This window comes from Hibiscus syriacus, unplaced genomic scaffold (assembly GCF_006381635.1).
Source record: "Hibiscus syriacus cultivar Baekdansim isolate YM2019G1 unplaced genomic scaffold, ASM638163v2 tig00110988_pilon, whole genome shotgun sequence".
Lineage (NCBI taxonomy): Eukaryota > Viridiplantae > Streptophyta > Magnoliopsida > Malvales > Malvaceae > Hibiscus > Hibiscus syriacus.
Genome location: NW_024062942.1, coordinates 2,955,290 through 2,979,376, shown reverse-complemented (window position 1 = coordinate 2,979,376; position 24,087 = coordinate 2,955,290). Strand labels below are relative to the sequence as shown.

The 24,087-nt window shown below is 33.0% G+C and overlaps 1 protein-coding gene and 1 pseudogene across 1 annotated transcript; one reads left to right on the top strand and one right to left on the bottom strand.

Moving 5' to 3' along the window:
• Window positions 1-295: 295 nt before the first annotated feature.
• Window positions 296-1,168, bottom strand: LOC120149081. The gene has a single exon (XM_039161982.1). The coding sequence runs from the start codon at window positions 1,166-1,168 to the stop codon at window positions 296-298; it is 873 nt and encodes a 290-aa protein (XP_039017913.1).
• A 404-nt stretch (window positions 1,169-1,572) lies between these two features.
• Window positions 1,573-5,529, top strand: LOC120149080 (annotated as a pseudogene).
• Window positions 5,530-24,087: the final 18,558 nt, after the last annotated feature.

Sequence of the window (24,087 nt, the reverse complement as noted above, 5' to 3'; positions counted from 1 at the left end):
ACTGCATACAATATCTTCCCCATACACACTCAAAAGATTTTAAGGATTTATCCGAATAAAGTAAAACTACAGAAGAAAACAAAGGGAAAATGTCGATTTGACAGTGGAGATGGAAGAATTATTGGAGAAACTTCCAAAAGTCCTCCAATCTGGCTTGTCAAATCCTGTCTTCCAGCTTTGTTCCGGGCCCTTCTGTTCCAATGGAACCTCTCAGTTCTCAATCATGTTGAAAAGAGCTTTAATTATGATGTCATAAACGATAATTAATCATGTAAACTAGCATAAATGTGTTCTTTCAATCCACTTTGCAGGCATAGAGAAATAAGCAGAACCTGGATGAAGTCATTGCAGAACCAAAATCTACTGATGCAGAGTCGAGTTCCTGATTCGACAGTGATGACGATGGAATTGGATTAAATATGAAAAGGCCATGTCTCGGACCCGAACCAAAGAGCCAATCATGAACATCCCAGAAAACTTGTAATCCATTTTTGCCAACATTAATGGATTCATTACCTCTAAATTTCCACTGTAGATGCTGAACTTCAACTACAAGTTTCCTGTTGACTCTTATCTCCAATACCGGATCGATTCCGTCAGAGTTGCATTCGACCGAGACATTGTGAAAGGTTCCTTTGTCGTTAAACTTAACCCTCGTTGTGAACTTCCTCTTGCCAAATATATGTTCCCAGCTGGAGATTAGTATTGGTTCAATAAGAGATGGCCTGCAACCTGTCTTTCTATAAGCATTTTTCTTTTGATCTCCCAAGAGTAAAATGACCTCGCCTTCGCAAACAATGGCGACGAAGTAATCTGATTGCGGCTCGGTCTCTCCATTGAACTCGGCTGCCTTGATGTCCCAAACCACATCGACACTAATATCGTCGATGAAGAAATGCTTTGAGCCTTGTTTTCTCCAGAAACTCCACGGCTTCAGCTCAACTTTGCACCTGCAATGCTCATAGCCATCCAGTCCTTGAACCGAAACGGATAGAACACGACTTAAAAGGTTCCTGCACCACTTGACCGTAATCAGGCGACTCTCACCGGCAAGCTTCGTTCGATACACCGACCTGAAAACACTCTGCCCCGATCTGCCTACGCTTGTTGGCTCATCAGGGTGATCACTAGATGAAAAGAAAGCCGGAATTCCTATCGGATCGTGCATGATTAACAATCGTGATCAGATCAAAAAAAGTAGTTCTTTGAGATATAGGCAAAATAAAATCTTGAACACAAAATATAACATATATATACAGTTGCTTCTATTTTTTTACCCTCTCAAGTTGATTTGTAGCATGCTATCCTTGGATGAATTTATGTATTTGGGTGCTTGCATTGAACAAGACTCTATCCTCTGAGCTCACTTGTCTAATCACCCATTCATCAACTACATCGTTGCTTCAAATAATTGGCCAACTTCAACAGGAAAGTAATGAAATAATGTTCACACGCTATTCAAAAACAATCATTCGTATCAGAATATGGCAATTTACATACATTTTAGCTATCAAGGGTTGCAGGTGGGCAGACTATAAATCTAGGAATCCAGAAAATGGAATCTGATTCCTAATGGGGTTGTCGTCTTTCTCACATATTTCCAGGCTGAGAAGTGGGGGTCAATGGTTACCCGGTTCTCCGATGTCCATGTGTTTTGCTATGTCTGCAGCCACAGTATGTATACAGAGGAAAGCTTTTGGCACTGTGGCTATTCTTTATGATAGAAGTGTTGGATTTTGATTTGATTAATTCTCATCCCAATCATCTATTAAAATTGAAAACAGCATATCAATGGATGGTTCAGAAGACAAGGCTAATGTGAAAAACGATGAAAAAGAGCATCCTTCATTTCATATTAAAAAGCATGCATGCAGGCACATATTTGTAAACAAAGCTGCCTGCCTACTACCATAGAATGATAAGAGATGGCCTTTTAGGAGTTTTGTCAAATGGCTTTAATTGGAGCTGATGTTCTAGCCATGCCATGCATACGTCCCACGAACAAAAATATATAAAAATTAGAAAAGGGAAAAAAGTTAATTTAAAATGTCAAGTCATCACTATGTTAGTAAATTAACGCAGGAGTGATCAAAATGTTTAATTGTATAAAATTGAGTTATTAAATTAAATATTATAAACTTGAGTGACTAAAATAAAAATGAAAAGAAAATTAAGTGATGATTTATGTAATTTACGCTAAATATAATAATGCATAGACTTCCATAACTCCAAACTCATTGCGTTAAAAATGTGGTGAAGAGATTGCAATGAAACTTCCATAGGTCCAATAACCACAAGAACACGTTGCACGAAACAACTTATTTTGATGGTTAAAAAAAAGTACTGTCTAAAGGTCATAGATTTGAATATAAATCCCTACAATAAAATAATTAAATATTTATCATTAAATAATTAATAATATTTAAAACATATATTACTTTATATTCGACTTAGTTTAATAAAAAAAAGCCAAAGGAAATTATACCTCTCATGGAGTGTTGTGGTTTTAGATAACTGTCCGAATAGTAAAGGATAGATATTTCATGAGAATGCGAGAAACAAGGATGAAACGCGGATTGAATTGCAGCCCTAAATACCCTCATTATTTGATTTTAATTTGGATAAACTACAACTTCCATAGCTAAACTTTTATTTTATCCCTATTTTAGCCCTTTAATTTTAATTGTGGCTTATATATCTCGTACTTTAGCTGTGGCTTATGTTATGGATCAGGTTAGTCGCATTTGTCTGTTATCTTTCTTGCTACCAATAATGTATATGAATGCTCCACTTTGGTATCAAAGCCCTAGATTCCAACTCTGAGGGTAACTTGTGCATGCAATTCTATTCTATGAGAGCTATTCAGGATTAGATAACTGGTAGTCAAGTTCAATTGAATAGCATGTTGTTTGATTTGCTGAAATATTGCACGAGTAGGAATTGGATACATCTTGCCAAGTCACCATGAAAAACTCTCCTTAGCAGACTGCAACTCTCTAAGTTCTGTGCTCAATAATCTCACTTGCTCCACCATTTCTGGTCCCCTGGTTTTAGAAAGCATAGCGGTTTTGTGCATTAAGAAGTTTATCTCTCTTCATCTGCACTCGAGTAAATTGAGTCTTAAAGGTCGTCCATGAATGTGAAAAATTCCATAAGCGTCGTAGACGTTTGCTGAATCTACTCTATTCTATGTCAGTTAAGTATTCAATTTACTGCAACTTTGATGGTTCAAACTCTAGTTTTACTGTTGTTGCTTTTTGTTGGGAAAGAGGGATTTGTATTTTGTTTTTGAGGAGTGGTTATACACCAAGGCAAACTTTCTTGTGGTATTTTTGCTGAATTTGTTTTGTGGCAAAACTCTTAACCTAAGGAACCTAATTTAGTCTTCTCTAATTGTTGTCAATGATCACTGTTTCCTCATTTTATCAAAAAAAATTTGGTTATATGTCCAGAATGTCTCTCTACATTTTGCAACTTTTGGTGCATTCCAAGTTGCATAGAAAATTGACATTAACCGAATTTCTTCCACAGAAAGATATTCTACTGCAGCAATCAACATGGCAAAACAATGTCAGAATGGGTGCTCTTGTTGAGCAGGTAAAATTTGTTTCCTGCGGTAGATAATTTTTTTCTCTCTCTTTTGTTCAAGTTACATTATTTTTCACTGAACTTCAAAATTTTCTTACAGATTCGCGGTCCTATTTCTAGCATATTTCTTACAGATTAGCGGTCCTATTTCTAGCATACGGACTTTGAGTAAAATGCTGTCCACCCATGTCAAAGAAAATGAGGTTATTTCTTAGACCATCTGAAAAACGTTGGTCCTACTTTTTGGTTTCAAGGCTTTCATGCTTCTAATCTTTTGATTCTCTTGTATATAATTAGCGAAAGTATATCTTGCAGATTTCTCGTGACATTGTTGAAGACATATTAGTGCAAGGTGACCGTATCAAGGACACCCTTACAGAATTACAAGATGCTGTTCACTTGACAAAGGTAATTTTCGGATCAACCTTCTCATGGATTTGTCTTCTGTAATATTTTTATTGTGATACTGTAATATATTAGTTTTATATGAAGAATGCAACACTTGCACTTCTGTTAACTTTCCCATCTGACTTTTCTTTAGGCTAATATAATGCATCACAATGAAGAATCTTTGAAAAAGATGCGTAATTCAAGTCATTCCCGTCCGGAGCTGCTGAGATCTCAATTATCACATGATCTCTCCGGGGATAGTTCCAGAAATAAGTCAGAAACCTCTGGTTTACTACTATCTCTGAGTACAACAAGCAGGGATTTGGAGATGCCAATGCCACCACTGGCTCTTGCCCCATTACGAGAAAATGGGATCAGGTATGCAATTTCATTCAGGAAATTACTCAAGTCCATCTCCTCCTAAAAAGGAAAACTAGAACAGTGCTCAATATATAAATTATGTTCCAGTTGTAGGCACCTCATTTACTGTTGAAATTTGATTTTAAAAATCATGTAGAAAATTGTTTATGATGCTAATTGTTGGAGACTATAGAGATTATAGCCTGAACTCATACTGTGAGTCTATTTCGTAGTCTAAAGCTGAATATAGGCTTAACTGTTTATCTTTCCTGTAAATAGCCTTGAGAATAAGTCACATCCCCTATTGGACATGCAATATATTTCTACTTTTGAATCCATTATGCAGTATTATTATTATTATTTTGATTACGTTTGTTCTCTTTTATCAGGAACTCCTGCAATATTTCTGATGTACTCACTGATTTAGTTGATGCTGTGAGACCTCTTGCTCATATGCATCAACACTTGGTGGAATTAAGCAAACTCTCACAGCCTTTGCAAGTGGCAATAGAAGAACCCGCTTTGCGCCAAGCCTTGAGCAATTTGATAGAGCATGCATTATTATGAGCCCGGGTTGGGGTTAAGGTTGAAATTGTTTGAACCAGTGCACCAGCAGGTGGTGCTTTACTGGTAATTGATGATGATGGACTGGATATGCACTATATGGTATTTCTGGAAATTCTTTTCCCGTGATAGCCTTTGTTTTCTTGTTCAGATTAGATAGTATGGAATGCAAGTGTATCACCTTTTCTGTTGCTAGTCAAGATTCTAAATTGATTATTTTTTTTGTCCGTGTGTTGTCCCCTTATTTCGGATGATGTCTTATTCTCTGTAGTTCCTGGCTTCCTGCATTAAAATGCCTCTGTGAAATATGAAAGCTTTTTAAGTATTGAGACGAAGATATTTAATATGTCCAATTGCAGTCATATAACTATATTACTTGATTTTTTGTTTTTTCTCTTGCTCACTATAGATGATTTATTCTGCTGTTATATGTATTTGCAGACACAGATGCATTCCCTCACACCATTCGGCGCCGAACTCTTCTCGGAAAACATGATTGAAGACAACATGACATGGAATTTTGTTGCCGGACTGACTCTGGCACGAGAAATACTTGAAAGTTACAGTTGTGTTGTCTTTGTCATATCACCCCAGACCACCGATGCTGTTAAAAGTCAAATAATTTAAGCACCAAATTAGGCACCAAATGATGCTTTGTCAAAGTCAAAAATTAGGCACCTAATTTTTGTTGAAATTGGGTAATGGGATAATTAATTTTAGTCATTGTAATTTATGGTATTTATAAGATTAGTCCTTAAGTTTCAACTATAAATACCCTAGCTCATTTAGCTTCAAAATCATCCCAAAGCATTCTAGCTTTCTTCCAATACTAGAGAGAATTTAGAGAGTTTCTTGAAAGTTATTTTCTCATTTTTATCAAGAGAGAATTATCATTGTTTTCTCCTTGGTAGATCGAGAGAAGTTGTAATTCATATTTTCTCATAGTGAAATTCTTCTACTGTTGCCCGTGGTTTTTACCCTATATTATTCAGGGGTTTTCCACGTAAATTTTGTGTCTCTTTTATCTTCATTTTTATTTTCTCAAATTATCAGTTGCGATTTTGCTCTATCCGATAGTCGTCTTCCGCAACAATTGGTATCAGAGCCAGATTTGAGTGTGTAATATCTGCTTATTGTCTTTGTGGTTGCCACCAAAAGGTGGATCCTCCAACATAAGAAAATAAGAAGGTATTACCAATTCTTTGAGGTTCTAGAGAACTATTCACGATAGTGAAATAGTGGGAGCTATCAATAATAGAAGCTATGACAACAAAATTTGATATTGAAAATTCAATGGGAGAAATTTCTCACTGTGGAAATTGAAGATGAAGGCCATCCTGAGAAAAGACGGGTGTCTAGCGGCTATCAATGAAAGGCCGATGGATTTCGCAGATGACAACAAATGGAACGAGATGGACGGAAATGTTATGGCAAACTTTCATCTAGCATTAGCAGATGAAGTATTGTCAAGCATCGAGGAGAAGAAAATAGCTAAAGAGATATGGGATCATCTCAGCAAATTGTACGAGACCACATCGTTGCACAATAAAATTTTCCTTAAGAGGAAATTGTACACTCTTCGGATGTCAGAATCTACTTTATTGACGGAGCACTTAAACACACTGAACACTTTATTTTCTCAGCTTACATCCTTAAGCTGTAAAATAGTAGAACAAGAACGTGCTAAACTTATACTTCAAAGTCTACCGGATTCGTATGATCAACTCATCATCAACTTGACAAACAATAATGTCACCAGTCTAGTCTTCGATGACGTTGCAGCTGCTGTTCTACAAGAAGAAAATCGGTGCAAGAACAAGGAAGACAGACAAGTAAATCTGCAACAAGCAGAAGCGTTGACAACGACGAGAGGGAGATCAACAGAACGTGGCCAAAGCAGCAGTCACAAACATGGTATATCAAAGTCGAGGAGCAAGAAGAATTTAAAGTGCTACAACTGTGGAAAGAAGGGTCACTTGAAGAATGATTGTTGGAGTCTAAATAAAAACTCCAATCCACAAGGCAATACTGCAAACACTTCAGATGATGGAGATGCACTATGCTGTGAAGCGTCAACCACCGTGGAAGGAAGAAAAAGATTTGCAGATATATGGCTCATTGATTCAGGAGCAACATATCACATGACCTCAAGAAGAGAATGGTTTCATCAGTATGAACCTGTCTTAGGAGGATCTTTGTATAGATGCAATGATCATGCCTTAGAGATCATTGGCGTGGGAACCATCAAATTGAAGATGTATGATGGAACAATTAAAGTTGTTCGAGATGTGCGGCACGTGAAAGGCCTAAAGAAAAATTTATTATCCTACGGATTGTTGGATAATAATGCAAGCAAGATTGAAACACGGAAAGGAATCATGAAGGTGTTCCGTGGAGCGCTTGTGGTGCTGAAAGGCGAAAAGATAGCAGCAAACTTGTACATGCTAAAGGGAGAGACTTTGCTAGAAGCAGAAGCATCTGTTGCCTCATGTAGTTCAGATTCTGCAATGCTATGACATTAGAAACTTGGACACATGTCAGAACAAGGAATGAAAGTCCTTGTGGAGCAAAAGCTACTTCCCGGCTTAACAAAGATATCACTTCCTTTGTGTGAGCATTGTATAACAACAGCACCGGTTGAAATTCAACACGTCAAATTCTAGAGGCAAAAATGTTCTAGAATTGGTTCATTCTGACGTATGGCAAGCACCAGTTACATCCCTAGGTGGAGCAAAATACTTTGTCTAATTTATTGATGACTACTCTAGGAGATGTTGGGTGTATCCTATTAAGAAGAAGTCAGATGTGTTTTCAACTTTCAAAATCTTCAAAGCGCGGGTGTAACTTGATTCTGGAAATAAGATCAAGTGTTTCAGAACAGATAATGGAGGAGAATACACAAGCGAAGAATTTGATGACTTTTGCAGGAAAGAAGGCATCAAAAGACAGTTCACAGTGGCAAACACTCCTCAACAAAATGGAGTGGTAGAGCGGATGAACAGAACCTTGTTAGAAAGAACAAGAGCAATGTTGAGGGATGCAGGCCTAGAAAAATCATTATGGGCAGAAGCAGTCAATACCGCTCTTCTTAATGGAAATCTTGAAGAAGAGATTTACATGCTCCAGCCTGAAGGTTTTGAAGAAAAAGAAAAGAAGAACTTGGTTTGCAAGTTGAACAAATCTCTGTACGGTCTAAAGCAGGCGTCGAGGTGTTGGTATAAGAGATTTGATTCCTTCATTATGTGCCTTGGATACAACAGACTTAATGCAGACCCTTCTGCTTATTTCAAGATGTCTGGTGATAACGATTTTGTTATATTGCTGTTGTATGTGGATGACATGTTGGTTGCAGAACCCAACAAAGATCATATTGATGAATTGAAGGCACAACTGGCTAGGGAATTTGAAATGAAGGACTTGGGATCAGCAAAAAAGATTCTAGGGATGCAAATTCTCTGAGACAGAAGTAATATGAAGATTTGGCTTTCACAAAAGAATTACTTGAAGAAGATCTTGTCACGATTCAGCATGCAAGATTGTAAGCCAATTTCTACCCCTCTTCCTATTAATTTCAAATTATCCTCCAGTATGAGTCCTAGCAGTGAAGAAGATAGGATGGAGATGTCTCGAGTACCGTATGCATCAGCAGTGGGAAGTTTAATGTTCGCTATGATATGCACAAGACCAGACATTGCACAAGCAGTGGGAGTGGTTAGTCGATACATGGCGAATCCATGCAAAGAGCATTGGAATATTGTAAAGAGGATCCTAAGATACATCAAAGGGACCTCAAATGTTGCATTATGTTACGGAGGATCAAATTTACTTATAAATGGGTATGTCGATTCTGACTATGCAGAGGATTTGGATAAAAGCAAATCTACTACAGGATATGTGTTCAAAATTGCTGGTGGAGCTGTAAGTTGGGTTTTAAAATTGCAGTCAGTTGTGGCTACGTCCACAACAGAGGCAGAATATGTAGCAGCTACACAAGCCAGTAAAGAAGCAATTTGGTTGAAGATGCTATTGGAGGAGCTTGGGCACAATCAAGAGTATGTCTCTCTGTTTTGTGACAGTCAAAGCGCCTTGCATCTAGCAAGGAATCCAGCATTTCATTCATGGACAAAGCACATACGAGTTCAGTACCATTTCATTCATGAAAAGGTGAAAGAAGGAACGGTAGATATGCAGAAAATCCATACCAAAGACAACATAGCAGATTTCATGACGAAGGCAATCAATGCTGATAAATTTACCTGGTGTCGATCCTCCTGTGGCCTGTCAGAAACGTAAGCAACATGAAGGTACAAGGTAGAAAGAATGGTGTGAAGATATGATTATTCCAATCAAATCTTCAAGTGGGAGATTGTTAAAAGTCAAATAACTTAGGCACCAAATTAGGCACCAAATGGTGCTTTGTCAAAGTCAAAAATTAGGCACCTAATTTTTGTTTAAATTGGGTAATGGGATAATTAATTTTAGTTATTGTAATTTAGGGTATTTATAAGATTAGTCCTTAAGTTTCAACTATAAATACCCTAGCTCATTTAGCTTCAAAATCATCCCAAAGCATTCTAGCTTTCTTCCAATACTAGAGAGAATTTAGAGAGTTTCTTGAAAGTTGTTTTCTCATTTTTATCAAGAGAGAATTATCATTGTTTTCTCCTTGGTAGATCGAGAGAAGTTGTAATTCCTATTTTCTCATAGTGAACTTCTTCTACTGTTGCCCGTGGTTTTTACCCTATATTATTCAGGGGTTTTCCACGTAAATTTTATGTCTCTTTTATCTTCATTTTTATTTTCTCAAATTATCAGTTACGATTTTGCTCTATCCGATAGCCGTCTTCCGCAACAGATGCTGCGCTTGGAGCAGGTGGAACTCGTGTAGAACTATGGCTTCATCCTTTTTCTGCATTATCCGACATAATCAACCATAGTCAAGAGGCATAACAATAAAAGTAGGATAGCATGTTCGTGTGATTCGGCTCTTTTATGGTATTCCACGAAGTAGGGCTTGTTTTGGAAGTCCATGCTCCTACCAACTCATATATTAGCATCCGACTTTGACGTAAATATGTATAGTTGTGTGTCGGTGTAGCATATGTATATATATTGAACAAATGTATGTATATATATATAAATATAAATATATCTGGAAAATGTAATTGTATTTTGTGTAGTGTATACATGGTAATAAAAAGAAGTAGATCCTATTCCTATATCAATTGAATATATCTTATCAAATCTTTAAATATCGTCTATTAACCTATTTCCATTAAGTGGTTAATGGTAAGGCTCTTGCATGTGCGTCATCGTCTGCTTGGTCCGGTCTATATTTATGTTCATATATGTTCGTGTTATGTAACATTTGTATTTTTTTTCCATTTGCTATTAATGTTTGTATAAGTGTTTGTTCTCACTACTAATATTTGAAAAATCATAAATTGGTCACTAACGTTATCGTTTATTATAAAATGATCACCTGACGTTAACAACCATTAACAATCGTTATGGCAATAACAGAATGCTGACATGCTGAGTCAAATGATCGGTCAAACATGTTGAGTTAGCATTATGTTATTGCAGTAACGATTGTTAACAGTTGTTAACGTCGGGTGACCATTTTGTACCAAACGATAATGTTTGTGATTGATTTGTGACTTTTTAAACATTAGTGGTGAAAATGAAAAATTATCCAAACATTGTTGACCATTTACATAGCTTACTCTTTATTTTATCAAACTGTTTTATAAAATTCTTTCAAACATCTATTCATTACGATTTGGACGGATGATTTTAATATCATAAATTCCGAAAAATGGATTTCCTTCTTTTTGGGCTTTATCTTTACTATGGTTTTTTTAATAATCTAAAATTATTATATGTATAATATTATTTTCTTTGTTTGATAAATTTAAGGTGAATATGAAGTAATATCTGTTTAAAGATAATTTTTAATCATGTGACAATGAATACTGATATCCTTAACATACGTGATGCTCGAATCTAAAACCTTAAAAGATTACAGTAAGTCCATTAACTACATAGATCACTTGATTCACACATGACATAAATAATCTTATAACATTATTGTTTCATTTAAAAGATATGATTCCTTTTCAATCAAATAAGTGTAAATTATAAATTTTATCATTTTATTTTCTTATCACTTATTTTGGTTGTAATTTTTTTTAAAAAGATAATTTAATCATTAAAATTTTTATTTATTCTTATTTTAATTACTTTATTATAAGTAAGACATGATATTATACTAATAATTTAATGGCATGTAATACAATTTAACATTTATTATTTTATTTTGATTTAGTATAAAAATAAGTGTCTAAATTATGTCTCGAAAAATATTTTAGTACTTAAAAAAATTTTCACTAAAAATGTGTTATATGTTTTTTCCGTTACACTTTTAGGTGTCTGGATGTTAACCATCGTTAAAAATCTCTATTAAATGGCATGTGTCACGTTTTGGTAATTTTGAGAATTTATTTAAAAAATAGAAAAAATATTTTTATTTTAAAAAAAACAAACAGCCCGTGCTTCCCTCCCCTTTCTCCCTTCCCCCTTTCATAGTCGACGGCCAGTCGTGACCGTTATTGCCACCATTATCAGCAATGGCGTCGACTCCCGATCAAATTCACATTGTCCTTTCGTCGTAATTTGTCACCGTTTTTCATGGAGAATCGTTCAAAGGTTCATTGGATTTTATGTCACCGTCATTGTTTTTCGTCGATTTCGGTCGATCTCGATGTCCATAAGCCACACCACAACAACTATTCGAACCACCATGAAATTTCAATCAAAACTCTAGTGGTCGTGTTCCTCACTGTCGCTCTATCGTTGCTCCTTCCTCGTTCCATCGTGGGGATAAGGATTTCAAATGATTAGGGATTTGAATATTGGAGATTTTAAAGATTTAGGGAATTTGGGTGACGGCAAGGGCGACGATTGATCAATGGGTGGTAGGCCATGGGTGGGTGACCGTTCGGCAACGACGATGATGGCTTGAGATGACCGGTAACAGTTGATGATTGAAATAAGAGATTTTTGTTTTTTAAATTTTTTTATAATTTCAATAAAAAATTGAGTTTTTATAAAGAAATTAAGTTTTTTTTAAATAATACTTTTATTTATAAAAATTAAAAATATAACGATAGAAACCTAAAAATATAATTGAGAAAATATTAGATATTTATTTTTAGCAAAACAATCTTTAGGCACCAAAACGTTTTTCGAGACATAATTTGGACTAGGGAAGGCATGAGACCCGAACCCGACGGGTTCCAATCCGACCTAATCGGGTTGGATTGCTAAATCACAGACGAAATAAATAATAAATATATAAAGCAACGAAGCCATCATAGTATTTTAACTTTATCAAAAAAAAAGTGGTAAAAATGGATTCAAGTCGGGTTGGGTTTTTTAGGAGTTATGTTCGGGCTGGGTAGGGTAGGGGTTTAAAGTGAAAAATGTCTGATCCAGCCCAAAAAAATTATAATTTTATCTTTTATATTTTGGAATAATTATAATAATACCCATATATATTAATTAAATCCTTTTTTATTGAATAAAAGTAATATTTTTTTAATATATTATTTCAGGTCGGCTCGGGTTCGAATTTTATCTCAAAAAGAAGAGTCGGGTGAAAAACTATATTTTTCGGGTCGGATTTGAATCAATGGAGAATGTATAATTTTAAGGTCAAATGAAATAAACCAAAAATACTTTGGACACCAATTTTTGTATTAAACATTTTATTTTTCTGTTTTTGTAAATTTGTTTTTGATAATAATTGGAAATAATGATATTGTACCAACTACCAAGGCCTAACCCACTCGATTTCTCCTCCACCTAACTACAAGGTGAGGGGTGGAGTCAACCAGAACTACCTAGAAATTACATGTGTTCTTCAATGTCAATTTTGCATTCGAAATTTAACGTGAAGCTAAAGTGATTCAAATTGTTGAACAAACCAAGCAAAAAAAATAGGCAATCTTATGAAATAAATAAATATCATTTTAGTATTTATACTTTATTTCAAGTGAAATTTGGTTCTTATTTTTTAAAATTTAATACTAATATTTGATTTAAAAGTTTAATTTAGTTGTCGACACCTTTTTTTTAAAAAAAATGAAAATTTAAGATCGAATTTTATGAAATAATGATGAAAGTCGCCATCGACGTTTATGTTAAGTAAGTCGAATACCTAAAAACGTCATTTATTATAATTTTATGAAAAATCATTTTTAAGACAAAATTAGTCTACATTTTTTTATACAATTCAAAATCTACACATATACCAAAAATAAAATAAAATGGAAGTGATGAAGAATACCTTCAAATTTTTTTTGGGTATTGTTGATTTTTTTTTCTTTTCTTTTTACAACGTTTTGAAAGGGTTTTTATAACCCAATTTTTTATTACAAACAAAACAAAAATAACATGGCTTTTTTATTTGGTTCTGAAATCTTTCCATTTCCATGCTTGTTTCTCTGTGGTGGCTCCGACGAGGCTCGCAAAAAAAGGTTTTGGCCGCGCCTGGGTCATAATAAATGACCCCGAATCTTTAAGGATCTACCTCGAATCAAATCGTCGTCGGTAATAGCTTAACAGACGGCTCGGATGGACGATGGTGAGGGCCTTGACAGTGGGTAACCTTGACGGCGGCGGCTTGATGGCTAGGGTCGTCACATGGAATATTAGGGTGAAACCGAATCTGCATCAACCGGACCGTTGAATGATGATGATGATGATTTGGTATAAAAATGGTCATTACATTAGTATATAATTTTTTTTATCATTTAAGTATACTAAAAACTTGTTAAATGACTTCAATATAAAAGAATATATATATATATATATATATATATATATATATATACTTTTAAAATTTAGGTTCGAGTAACTATGTTTGTAGAATGTGCATGTTATTAATAAATTAAACTTAAAAAAAATTAACTTAATCATTCAAACGGATATCTAAATTTTATTTTTTTTATTTAAATTCATATTTGTATATAGATGATTTATTTAATTCAATCAAAATATATAATTAAATAAAAAAGTATTAAATTATACTTTAAATGTTAAAACATATACTATGTTTGGATGGAATTGTTGTTATTTTTAGATATTTAAGGTTCGAGAACCAACGATTACAACAAAGGTGATTGAGTGTTCGTTGTCAAATGATTAATAATACTATTTTTTTTTTTTGAAAAATGACAATTGTATTTCAATAATAACAGAAGGAACAAAAATTACAATGCATCAAAATATAGAGAAAAAAAATAGACATAATAGTCACCAAAATACTTGTGCAAAAATAAATTATTAAAACATAAAGGTACGAAGAAAAATAAAACCTTCCGTTAAGAATGGCGACCAACATCAAAACCCGATAACCTTCATAAAAATTCCTTGTCTCTATCGGATGAGATGTTTTTCGAAGTGATTAAGGAGTGATGAGTAAACCAAACAATCTGACAGGTTGCTTCGCTACATAATTCTGTTTACATCAGTAAATAAACTTTTACCAAAGAGAGAATCTGACTATACGTGACCACCAAAAAACCAATCAGAAAATAAATATCATAATATTTTTTGTGAGTACCAAAACGACCACAAAGGTATGCGAAAAAAGTATAAAAATCATAAGGATAGTGCCACAAAAATAGAGAAAACGCATGCTATAGGAGCATGGAAATCGAGTGTCACAAGGACAAAAAATCTTATTCAAAATTAAAAAGACTCATGAAAAAAAGAAAAGAAAAGAAAATACATGATTTAAAAAAATAAGAGAACTAATAGTCATTGGTAGTGATTGACAATCAACATTAAGATTGATGTTGCCACCGATTAAACAAAAAGAAAAAAGAAAAAGACACAAAATATTTAAAAAAACGATTTTAAAACAAATATTACTTTATAATCCCTACCTTAATAAAAAATACTATGTTTGGGAATTGGATTAACGCACACTGCTTTGCCATAGGGGTGGGGCTAGGCATGTGCAATGTGCGCGACAGAACAAGGTCCTGAAATAGCAAGGGCTCCAAAAAAATCACAATGAAATTATTGGTATTAACGTAGATGATTAAACTATAAAAAATGAGCCCAAAAAGCTTTGTTCGAAGGAATATATGGGAAATATCAATAATTAGTACTATGCTACAGCTGTAAAGCTTATCTCATTTTTTTGGGTCTAACTCACTTTACGAAAAAGAGCCTCTTTACAATAATGTTAGTGATTGATTTGTGACTTTTTAAACATTAGTGGTGAAAATGAAAATTTATCCAAACATTAGTGACCATTTACATAGTTTACTCTTTATTTTATCAAACTATTTTATAAAATTCTTTCAAACATCATATTCATTACGATTTGGACGGATGATTTTTAATATCATAAATTCCGAAAAATGGATTTCCTTCCTTATGCGCTTTATCTTTACTATGGTTTTTTTAATAATCTAAAATTATTATACGTATATATTATTTTCTTTGTTTGATAAATTTAAGGTGAGTATAAAATAATATTTGTTTAAAGATAATTCTCAATCTTGTGACAATGAATATTTATATCCTTAACATACGTGAAGCTCGAATCCAAAATCTTAAAAGATAATAGTAAGTCCATTAACTATATAGATCACTTGATTCGCACATGACATCACTACAGCAAAACTGTTATGTAGCGGCTTTTTTAGCGGCGTTTAGAGAGTAAACGCCTCAAAAGTTAAACATATAGCAACGTTTACAATCCAAACGCTACAAATTGAGACTTTAGCGGCGTTTTTCGTACAAACGATGTAATAGAGTAGAAATATAGCGGCGTTTTTGGTAAAAATGCCGTAATAGGGTGGTTTATAGTGTCGTTTTTCCAACAAACGCCGCAATGAAGAACACTTTTGTGTCATTTTTAGACAAACGCCACAGAAGGATTAATCAATAGCGGCATTTATAGTAAAAATGCCGCAATATAGTAGACATTTAGCGGCGTTTTAGCCCAAACGCCGTAATAGAGTGGTAATTTAGCGGCGTTTGTACTACAAACACTGTAATAGAGTGGTAAATTAGCGGCGTTTATACCTAAAACACCGCAATAGGGTGGTTTATAGTGGCATTTTCCAACAAATGTCGCACTGAAGAATACTTTTGCGTCGTTTTTAGACAAATGCCATAAAAGGGTTAATCAATAGTGGCATTTATAGTAAAAATGCCGTAATAGAGTAGACATTTAGCGGCGTTTTAGCCCAAAAGCCGCAATAGAGTGGTAATTTAGTGGCGTTTATACCACAAACGCCACAATAGAGTGGTAAATTAGCAGTGTATATACCTAAAACGCCGCAATAGGGTGGTTTATAGTGGCGTTTTCCAACAAACGCCGCAATGAAGAATACTTCAGCGTCGTTTTTTGACAAACGCCATAATAGTATTAATCAATAGTGGCGTTTTTTATAAACGCCGCAAAAAACATGTGATATAGTGGCTTTTTTAAAAAACGCCACAAATTGTTAAATATATTGGCCTCTCTTTTTTTCTACCCGAACCCTAAAATCATTTCAACTCTTCTTCCCTCACAGCTTCTTCTCTGGTACAACAACGACCCTCACACGAATCCAAGCGACGTCGTCTTTTGTCTGTCCCGGCGACCAAATCGGCCCTCTCACTGACGAACTATAACACAATTGCACGGTTTGATCCCTCTTATCACTAATGATCTTTTTCATTTTTGTTTTTGTTGGTATTCTGAAAATGGGGAAAACCCAGAAAGCTAACGTATTTGAGAAAAAAAGAGCAGGTGTTTCCTTGAGTAAGAGAAATTATCGTTGGAATGTCTACGTGGCGTATTTTCTCTGACGGTGGATCAAATTATCATTGGGAGGCTATCGGTCTGGTCTCGCTGTCGAAACTCGATGATGACTCAAAAGGAACTCCTATTGCTCCATACCCTTCCATGGCCGATCTCCTACTTGAAGGTAATAATCTATGAATCTTTCTGTCGCTATATTTTATTTTTGTATGCTCACTCAAATTTCATAGATCGTATGCATGTAGGATCTTCGAAGCAAATTGAGAACGATGATAGAGGAGTGGATAAATACCCAATGATTAGAACCGAATTTGGTAACTCTATGATATTGAAAGAATCTTCAATTTCAAAAGCAAAATCGATCCTGAATGAAGACGATGTTGCCTCTACTGTTACTTCAAGTAAACGTTTATATCATCTATTTAAATTTATTTTAATGTTTGATTCAATTCCCAAGTCACCTCTAACAAACGCATACTGTAGGTAGAGGGTCGTTATATGTTTCAAGTGAAGTACTGAAGCGCGCAAGGAGTCTTCTTGGTGAACCGGAGGTAGGGGATTTATTTGGTGAAATGGAGGAAGAGTTTTTCCATAAAGAGTTTTTCCATATAGGGGATTTATGCATAAATAATCTTATAACATTTTGGTTTCATTTAAAAGATATGATTCATTTTCAATCAAGTAAGTGTAAATTATAAATTTTATCATTTGATTTTCTTATCACTTATTTTGGTTGTAAATTTTTTTCAAAAAGATAATTTAATCATTAAATTTTTTTATTTATTCTTATTTTAATTACTTTATTATAAGTAAGACAGGATATGTTATATTTTTTTTATTTAATCACTAAAAATATGTGTTATATGTTTTTTCCGTTACACTTTTAGGTATATGGACTTTAACCATCGTTAAAAATCTCTATTAAATGACATGTGTCACGTTTTGGTAATTTTGAGAATTTATTTAAAAAAATATTTTTATGTTAAAAAAAACAAACAACCCGTGCTTCCCTCCCTCTTCTCCCTTCCCCCTTTCATAGTCGATGTCCAGTCGTAACCTTCATTGCCACCATCATTAGCAATGGCTTCGACTCCCGATCAAATTCACATTGGCCTTTCGTCGTAATTTGTCATCGTTTGCCATGGAGAAGCGTTCAAAGGTTCGTAAGATTTTAAGTCACCGTCGTTGTTCTTCGTCGATTTCGGTCGATCTCGATGTCCATAAGCCACACCACCACAACCATTCGAACCACCATGAAATTTCGATCAAAACTCTACTGGTCGTGTTCCTCACTGTCGCTTTGTCGTTGCTTCTTCGTCATTCTATCGTGGGGATTAGGATTTTAAAGGATTAGGGATTTGAATATTGTAGATTTTAAAGATTTAGGGAATTTGGGTGACGGCAAGGGCGACGATTGATCAATGGGTGGGTGACCGTTCGACAACGACGATGAAGGCTTGAGATGACCGGTAACAGTTGATTATGTGGGTTAAAATGAGATATTTTAGTTTTTTTATTTTTTATAATTTCAATAAAAATTTGATTTTTTATAATTTCAATAAAAATTTGATTTTTTATAAAGAAATTAATTTTTTCTCTTTTAAAAAATAATTTTTTATTTATAAAAAATAAAAATATAACGGTAATCACCTAAAAATATAATTGAGAAAATATTAGGCATTTATTTTTAGCAAAAAAATCTTTAGGCACTAAAACGCTTTTCGATGCATAATTTAGACTAGGGATGGGCATGGGACCAGAACTCTTCCAATCCGACATGATCGGGATGGATTGTTGAATCACAGACGAAATAAATAATAAATATATAAAGCAACGGAGCCATCATAGTGTCGGAATTATCTTTCGGGTGGGCCCGGAATTGGGCTTCGACTTGAAATAATAGATTAGAGTTTCCACCGATCATTTTAAAAATATTTAGGTGGATCGGACACCATCTTATCTGATCTGCGTTTTACTAGAAATGTGTCGGGTTCGGGAGTCGGTTACAGTCAAGGAAGGATTAGCACCATTGTACTGCTTTTTCGATACCAATTAATTTGTCAGTTATCTTAATTTCAAAAATTTGAAATTTAAATTAAAATTTAGAAAACTCGATTCGAATTGCTTACCTTTGATCGATTGAAATTACTACTGAAAAAAGTCATAAATATGTTAGATGGTAAAATAAAAGAAATATCGAATAAAAAATAATTAAATAAAAAGATAAATCAATCAATCAATCAAAGGAGGGAAAAATATATAAAAAAAAGAGTTATATATATAAAATGTTAAAAGAAAAACGTAACAAAAGGAAAAAAATATTAAATTTCAGAAGAAAAAAAATAATAAAATAAATAATCAAAAAATAATGAAAATGTTAAAAAATAATAAAAAGAAGAAATAACAAAAATGAAATAAAAAAGGTGAAAAAAATAAAATAGAATAAAAGAGTGTTAAATTTTAAAAAAAATGAATAAATAAATTAGAGATCCAATAAATAAAGGGACCAGAAAAAAAATAACCCATAAATAATTTACATGACTAAAATAAAATAAACCTGAAACATAAAGGGTCAAACAGTAATTAAACCAACAGCCAAACAATGACTAAAATAAAATATACATAAATTATAGGGTCAAATCTAAAAATCATCAAACATAATATATAAATTAATGATTGAAATGAAAACATCGAAAAATAAATGCTCAAATTAAAATATTTGAAAGTTGCATTAATAGTTAAACAGAAGGATTACAAAATAAGGGGGACTAAATATGTTATTTCCCCTTTTGTTCAAAAAAAAAGGGAAAGGATGGGGGCCAAAACGACGTAGTTTCGGTTTGATTATTTAATCTCAAACTGAGGATTTTTTCTCTCATTTATCATCATTTTTTTCTATTTTCCACTCACTCTCTAAGGAAGAGAAGCTCTAGCTTCTCTCTAAAATTCCCTCACCGGACAGAAACAGACCGCCCAGCCGACGGTCTGCGGCGGTCAGAAAAACTAAAATCACCCAAATAAATCCCCTCGTCCCCATAAACTCAGATCCGAGGCCAAAAAACCCAAAACTTCCCCTTACTGACGTAGATCTAAGTATAAAGCTTGAAACTTTTACCTTTTTGACGATGAATCTTTTCGCTTCCCCCGGTGACTTCTCCTCTCCCGAGCCAAAATCAAAAGGTTTCCTTGTGGTTTGTGGGTTGCTTCGATTTTTGTGATTCTGGGTTTTTTTTGTTGTGTATTTGCTTGCTCGGTTTTCTCTGTCGATTTGTGTTGGTATTTATTTGTTGTGGTTCTGGTTACTTGTTGTTTTTCCAACTTTTGTTCGATGATCTTGTTGGCCTCATCGGGGGGCTTTTATAGCCCCAGTGTTGGTTATTTTGGGTCCCGAACGGGACAGGATTCGTGTTTTTCGGGATGGTTCAGTCCCGGGGATTTTGGCCAAAAACTGCTGGCCGTTTGGGTGTGTGGCCGCCACACGCCTTGCTTGTGCGGCGCCTCACTAAGTGTAAGAAAATCCTAGACCCTTGTTGGGCTTCCCACTGGATCTGCTTGCTGGATTAGGCTTGCAGGCTCGGTTAGACTTTGACCCGAACCTTGAATTTGGACCTGGAAAAAAATAAAATTAATAAAATAAAATGAATAATAATAATAATAATAATAATATATTTTAAAACTATATATTATATATATATTTTTTAAAAAAGTTTTCAAAACTATATATTATATAGTTTTCAAAATGTTTTTTAAAATTATATACTATATATATTTTCAAAATGTTTTTAAAAAACCATATATTATATAAGTTTTCAAAATGATTTCAAAATTATATATTATATAAATTTTTAAAATGATTTCAAAACTATATATATATATATATAAGTTTTTAAAATGTTTTTAAAAACTATATATATATTTTCAAAATGTTTTCAAAAACTATATATTATATATATTTTCAAAATGTTTTCAAAAACTATATAATATATACATTTTCTAAAAAAATCAAAAATTATATTATATTAATATATATATAAATAAAAAAATACATAAATAATATAAAAAAATAAAATAAAAATAAATCCAGACGAAAATGAGTGTCTACACATAGTATTTTAACTTTATCCAAAAAAGAATGGTGGTAAAAATGGGTCGAGTCGGGTCAGGTTTTTTTAGTAGTTATGTACGGGCTGGGTCGGGTAGAGGTTTAAGGTGAAAATATATGATCCAACCCGAAAAAATTATAATTTTATCTTTTATATTTAAGAATAATTATAATAACACCCATATATATTAATTAAATCCATATTTTTATTGAATAAAAGTAATATTTTTAATATATTATATTATTTCAAGTCGACTCGGGTTTGAATTTTATCTCAAAAAGACGAATCGGGTGAAAAGTGTATATTTTTCGTGTCGGATTTGGATCAGTGAATGATGCATAATTTTAAGGTCAAATGGATTAAACCAAAAATCTAACCTGGCCCGATTCATACCCATCCGTGATTTGGACACCCATTTTTATATTAAACCTTTTATTTTTCTGTTTATGTAAATTTGTTTTTGATAATAATAGGAAATAATGATATTGTACCAACTACCAAGGCCTAACCCACTCGATTTCTCCTCCACCTAACTACAAGGTGAGGGGTGGAGTCAACCAGAACTACCTAGAAATTACATGTGTTCTTCAATGTCAATTTTGCATTCGAAAATTAACGTGAAGCTAAAGTGATTCAAATTGTTGAACAAACCATGCAAAAAAAAGGCAATCTTATGAAATAAATAAATATCATTTTAGTATTTATACTTTATTTTAAGTGAAATTTGGTTCTTATTTTTTAAAATTTAATACTATTATTTGATTTAAAAGTTTAATTTAGTTGTTGACACCTTTTTTAAAAAAATGAAAAATTTAAGATCGAATTTTATGAAATGTTGATGAAAGTCGTCACCGACGTTTGAATTAGGTAGGTCGAATACCTAAAATCGTCCTTTAAAATAATTTTATGAAAAATCCTTTTTAAGACAAAATTAGTCTACATTTTTTTATACAATTCGAAATCCACACATGCACCAAAAATAAAATAAAATGGAAGTGATGAAGAATACCTTCAAAAAATTTTGGGTATTGTTGATTTTTTTTCGTTTCTTTTTACAACGTTTTGAAAGGGTTTTTATAACCCAATTTTTTACAAACAAAAAAACAATAACATGGCTTTTTGATTTGGTTATGAAATCTTTCCATTTCCGTGCTTGTTTCTCTGTGGTGGCTCCGACGAGGCTTGCAAAAAGGTTTTGGCCGCACCTGTGTCATAATAAACGACCCCAAATCTTTAGGGATCTATATCGGCTCAAATCGTTGTCGGTGATAGCTTAAGAGACGGCTCGGATGAACGATGGTGAGGGCCTTGGCAGTGGGTAACCTTGACGGTAGCGGCTTGATGGCTAGGGTCGTTACATGGAATATTAGGGTGAAACCGAATCTGCATCAATCGAGACCGTTGAATCATACAGATCCAACGACGGTGGAGAGATGATTGATGGATGAAACCCTAGGGTTTTGAGTTTGGGTAGTGTATTGGGTTAAGGGTTGTAAATGTAATCTTTATTTGATGATGATGATGATTTGGTATAAAAATGATGATTACATTAGTATATAATTTTTTTTATCATTTAAGTATACTAAAAACTTGTTAAATGACTTCAATATAAAAGAATATATATATATATATATATATAAAATTTAGGTTCGAGTAACTGTATTTTGTAGAGTGTGTATGTTATTAATAAATTAAACAAATACCTTATAATCACCTAAGACGATTAAAAAAATATAAATTTAACTTATTCATTCAAACGGATATCTAAATTTTATTTTTTATTTAAATTCATATTTGTATATAGATGATTTATTTAATTCAATCAAAATATATAATTAAATAAAAATAAAATATTAAATTATACTTTAAATGTTAAAACATATATTATGTTTGGATGGAATTGTTGTTATTTTTAGAGATTTCAGATTCGAGAACCAACGATTACAACAAAGGTAAATGAGTGTTCGTTGTCAAATGATTAATAATATTATTTAAAAAAAATTGTATTTCGTTAATAATAGAAGGAATAAAAATTACAATACATCAAAATATAGAGAAAAAAATAGACACGATAGTCACCAAAATACTTATACAAAAATAAAATAATAAAACTTAAAGGTACGAATAAAAATAAAACCTTCCGTTAAGAATGTCGACCAACATCAAAACCTAGTAACCTTAATAAAAACTCATTGTCTCTGTCGGATGAGACATTTTACGAAGTGATTAAGGAGTGATGAGTGAACCAAACAATCTGGCAGGTTATTTCGCTACATAATTCTGATTACATCAGCAAATAATCTTTTACCAAAGAGGGGATTTGACTATACGTGACCACCGACAAACCAATCAAAAAATAAATGTCGTAATGTTTTTGTGAGAGTACCAAAGTGACCACAAATGTATGTAAAAAACGTATAAAAAAATCATAAGAATCATGCCACAAAAACAGAGAAAATGCATACTATAGGAACAGGGAAATCGAATGTCACAAGGATAAAAATTCTTATTCAAAATTAAAAAGACTCATTAAAATAAAATAAAATAAAATACATGATATAAAAAAATAAGAACACTAATAATCACCGGTGATGAATGACAACCAACATTAAAATTAATATTGCCGTTAATTAAACAAAAGAAAAAAAAAAGAAGACACAATAATATTAAAAAAAAAAGATGACTAGGTCTTTTTTTTCTACTTTTACATTACGATTTTAAAATAATATTACTTTGTCCTACCCTACTATGTTTGGACATTGGATTAACGCACACTGCTTTGCCACTTGTACTTTATTTATTTATTATATTATTGGAAGATGATGACATTTAATGAAGATGAAGCAACTTCTGATAAAGTCAATTATTTATTTATATTTTTTACGAAGGAGTCAATAATTCTTTCAATTTTAGGAATTTTATTTTTGGCCAAAACATTATGGAATTAGTTGATCTTCCTTTCATTCTTTCGGGCAAACTGCCAAGTGTTAGAAAAAGGAAAAAATAAATTTATATTTAGAATGTTTTTTAATGAAAATTTTAAAGAAATTTATTTTTGTGAAATATTTTATATTGTTTAAAATAAAATAATAATTTTTAAAAAATTACAAGGGATTTCAAAAGGAAAATAATAGATGGATTGAAAAACTCCAAATAAAAGGGAAAGGTACTTGATCTAAGCACACCAACCCCTACGTCTAAGGCATGAAACTTTGGGTAATTATGATAAAGCATGGGCCCCATATTTTTAAT

What these genes read in the sequence shown, in the direction of transcription:
- LOC120149081 (XM_039161982.1), bottom strand. Translation starts at nt 1,168, where the DNA reads ATGCACGATCCGATAGGAATTCCGGCTTTCTTTTCATCTAGTGATCAC.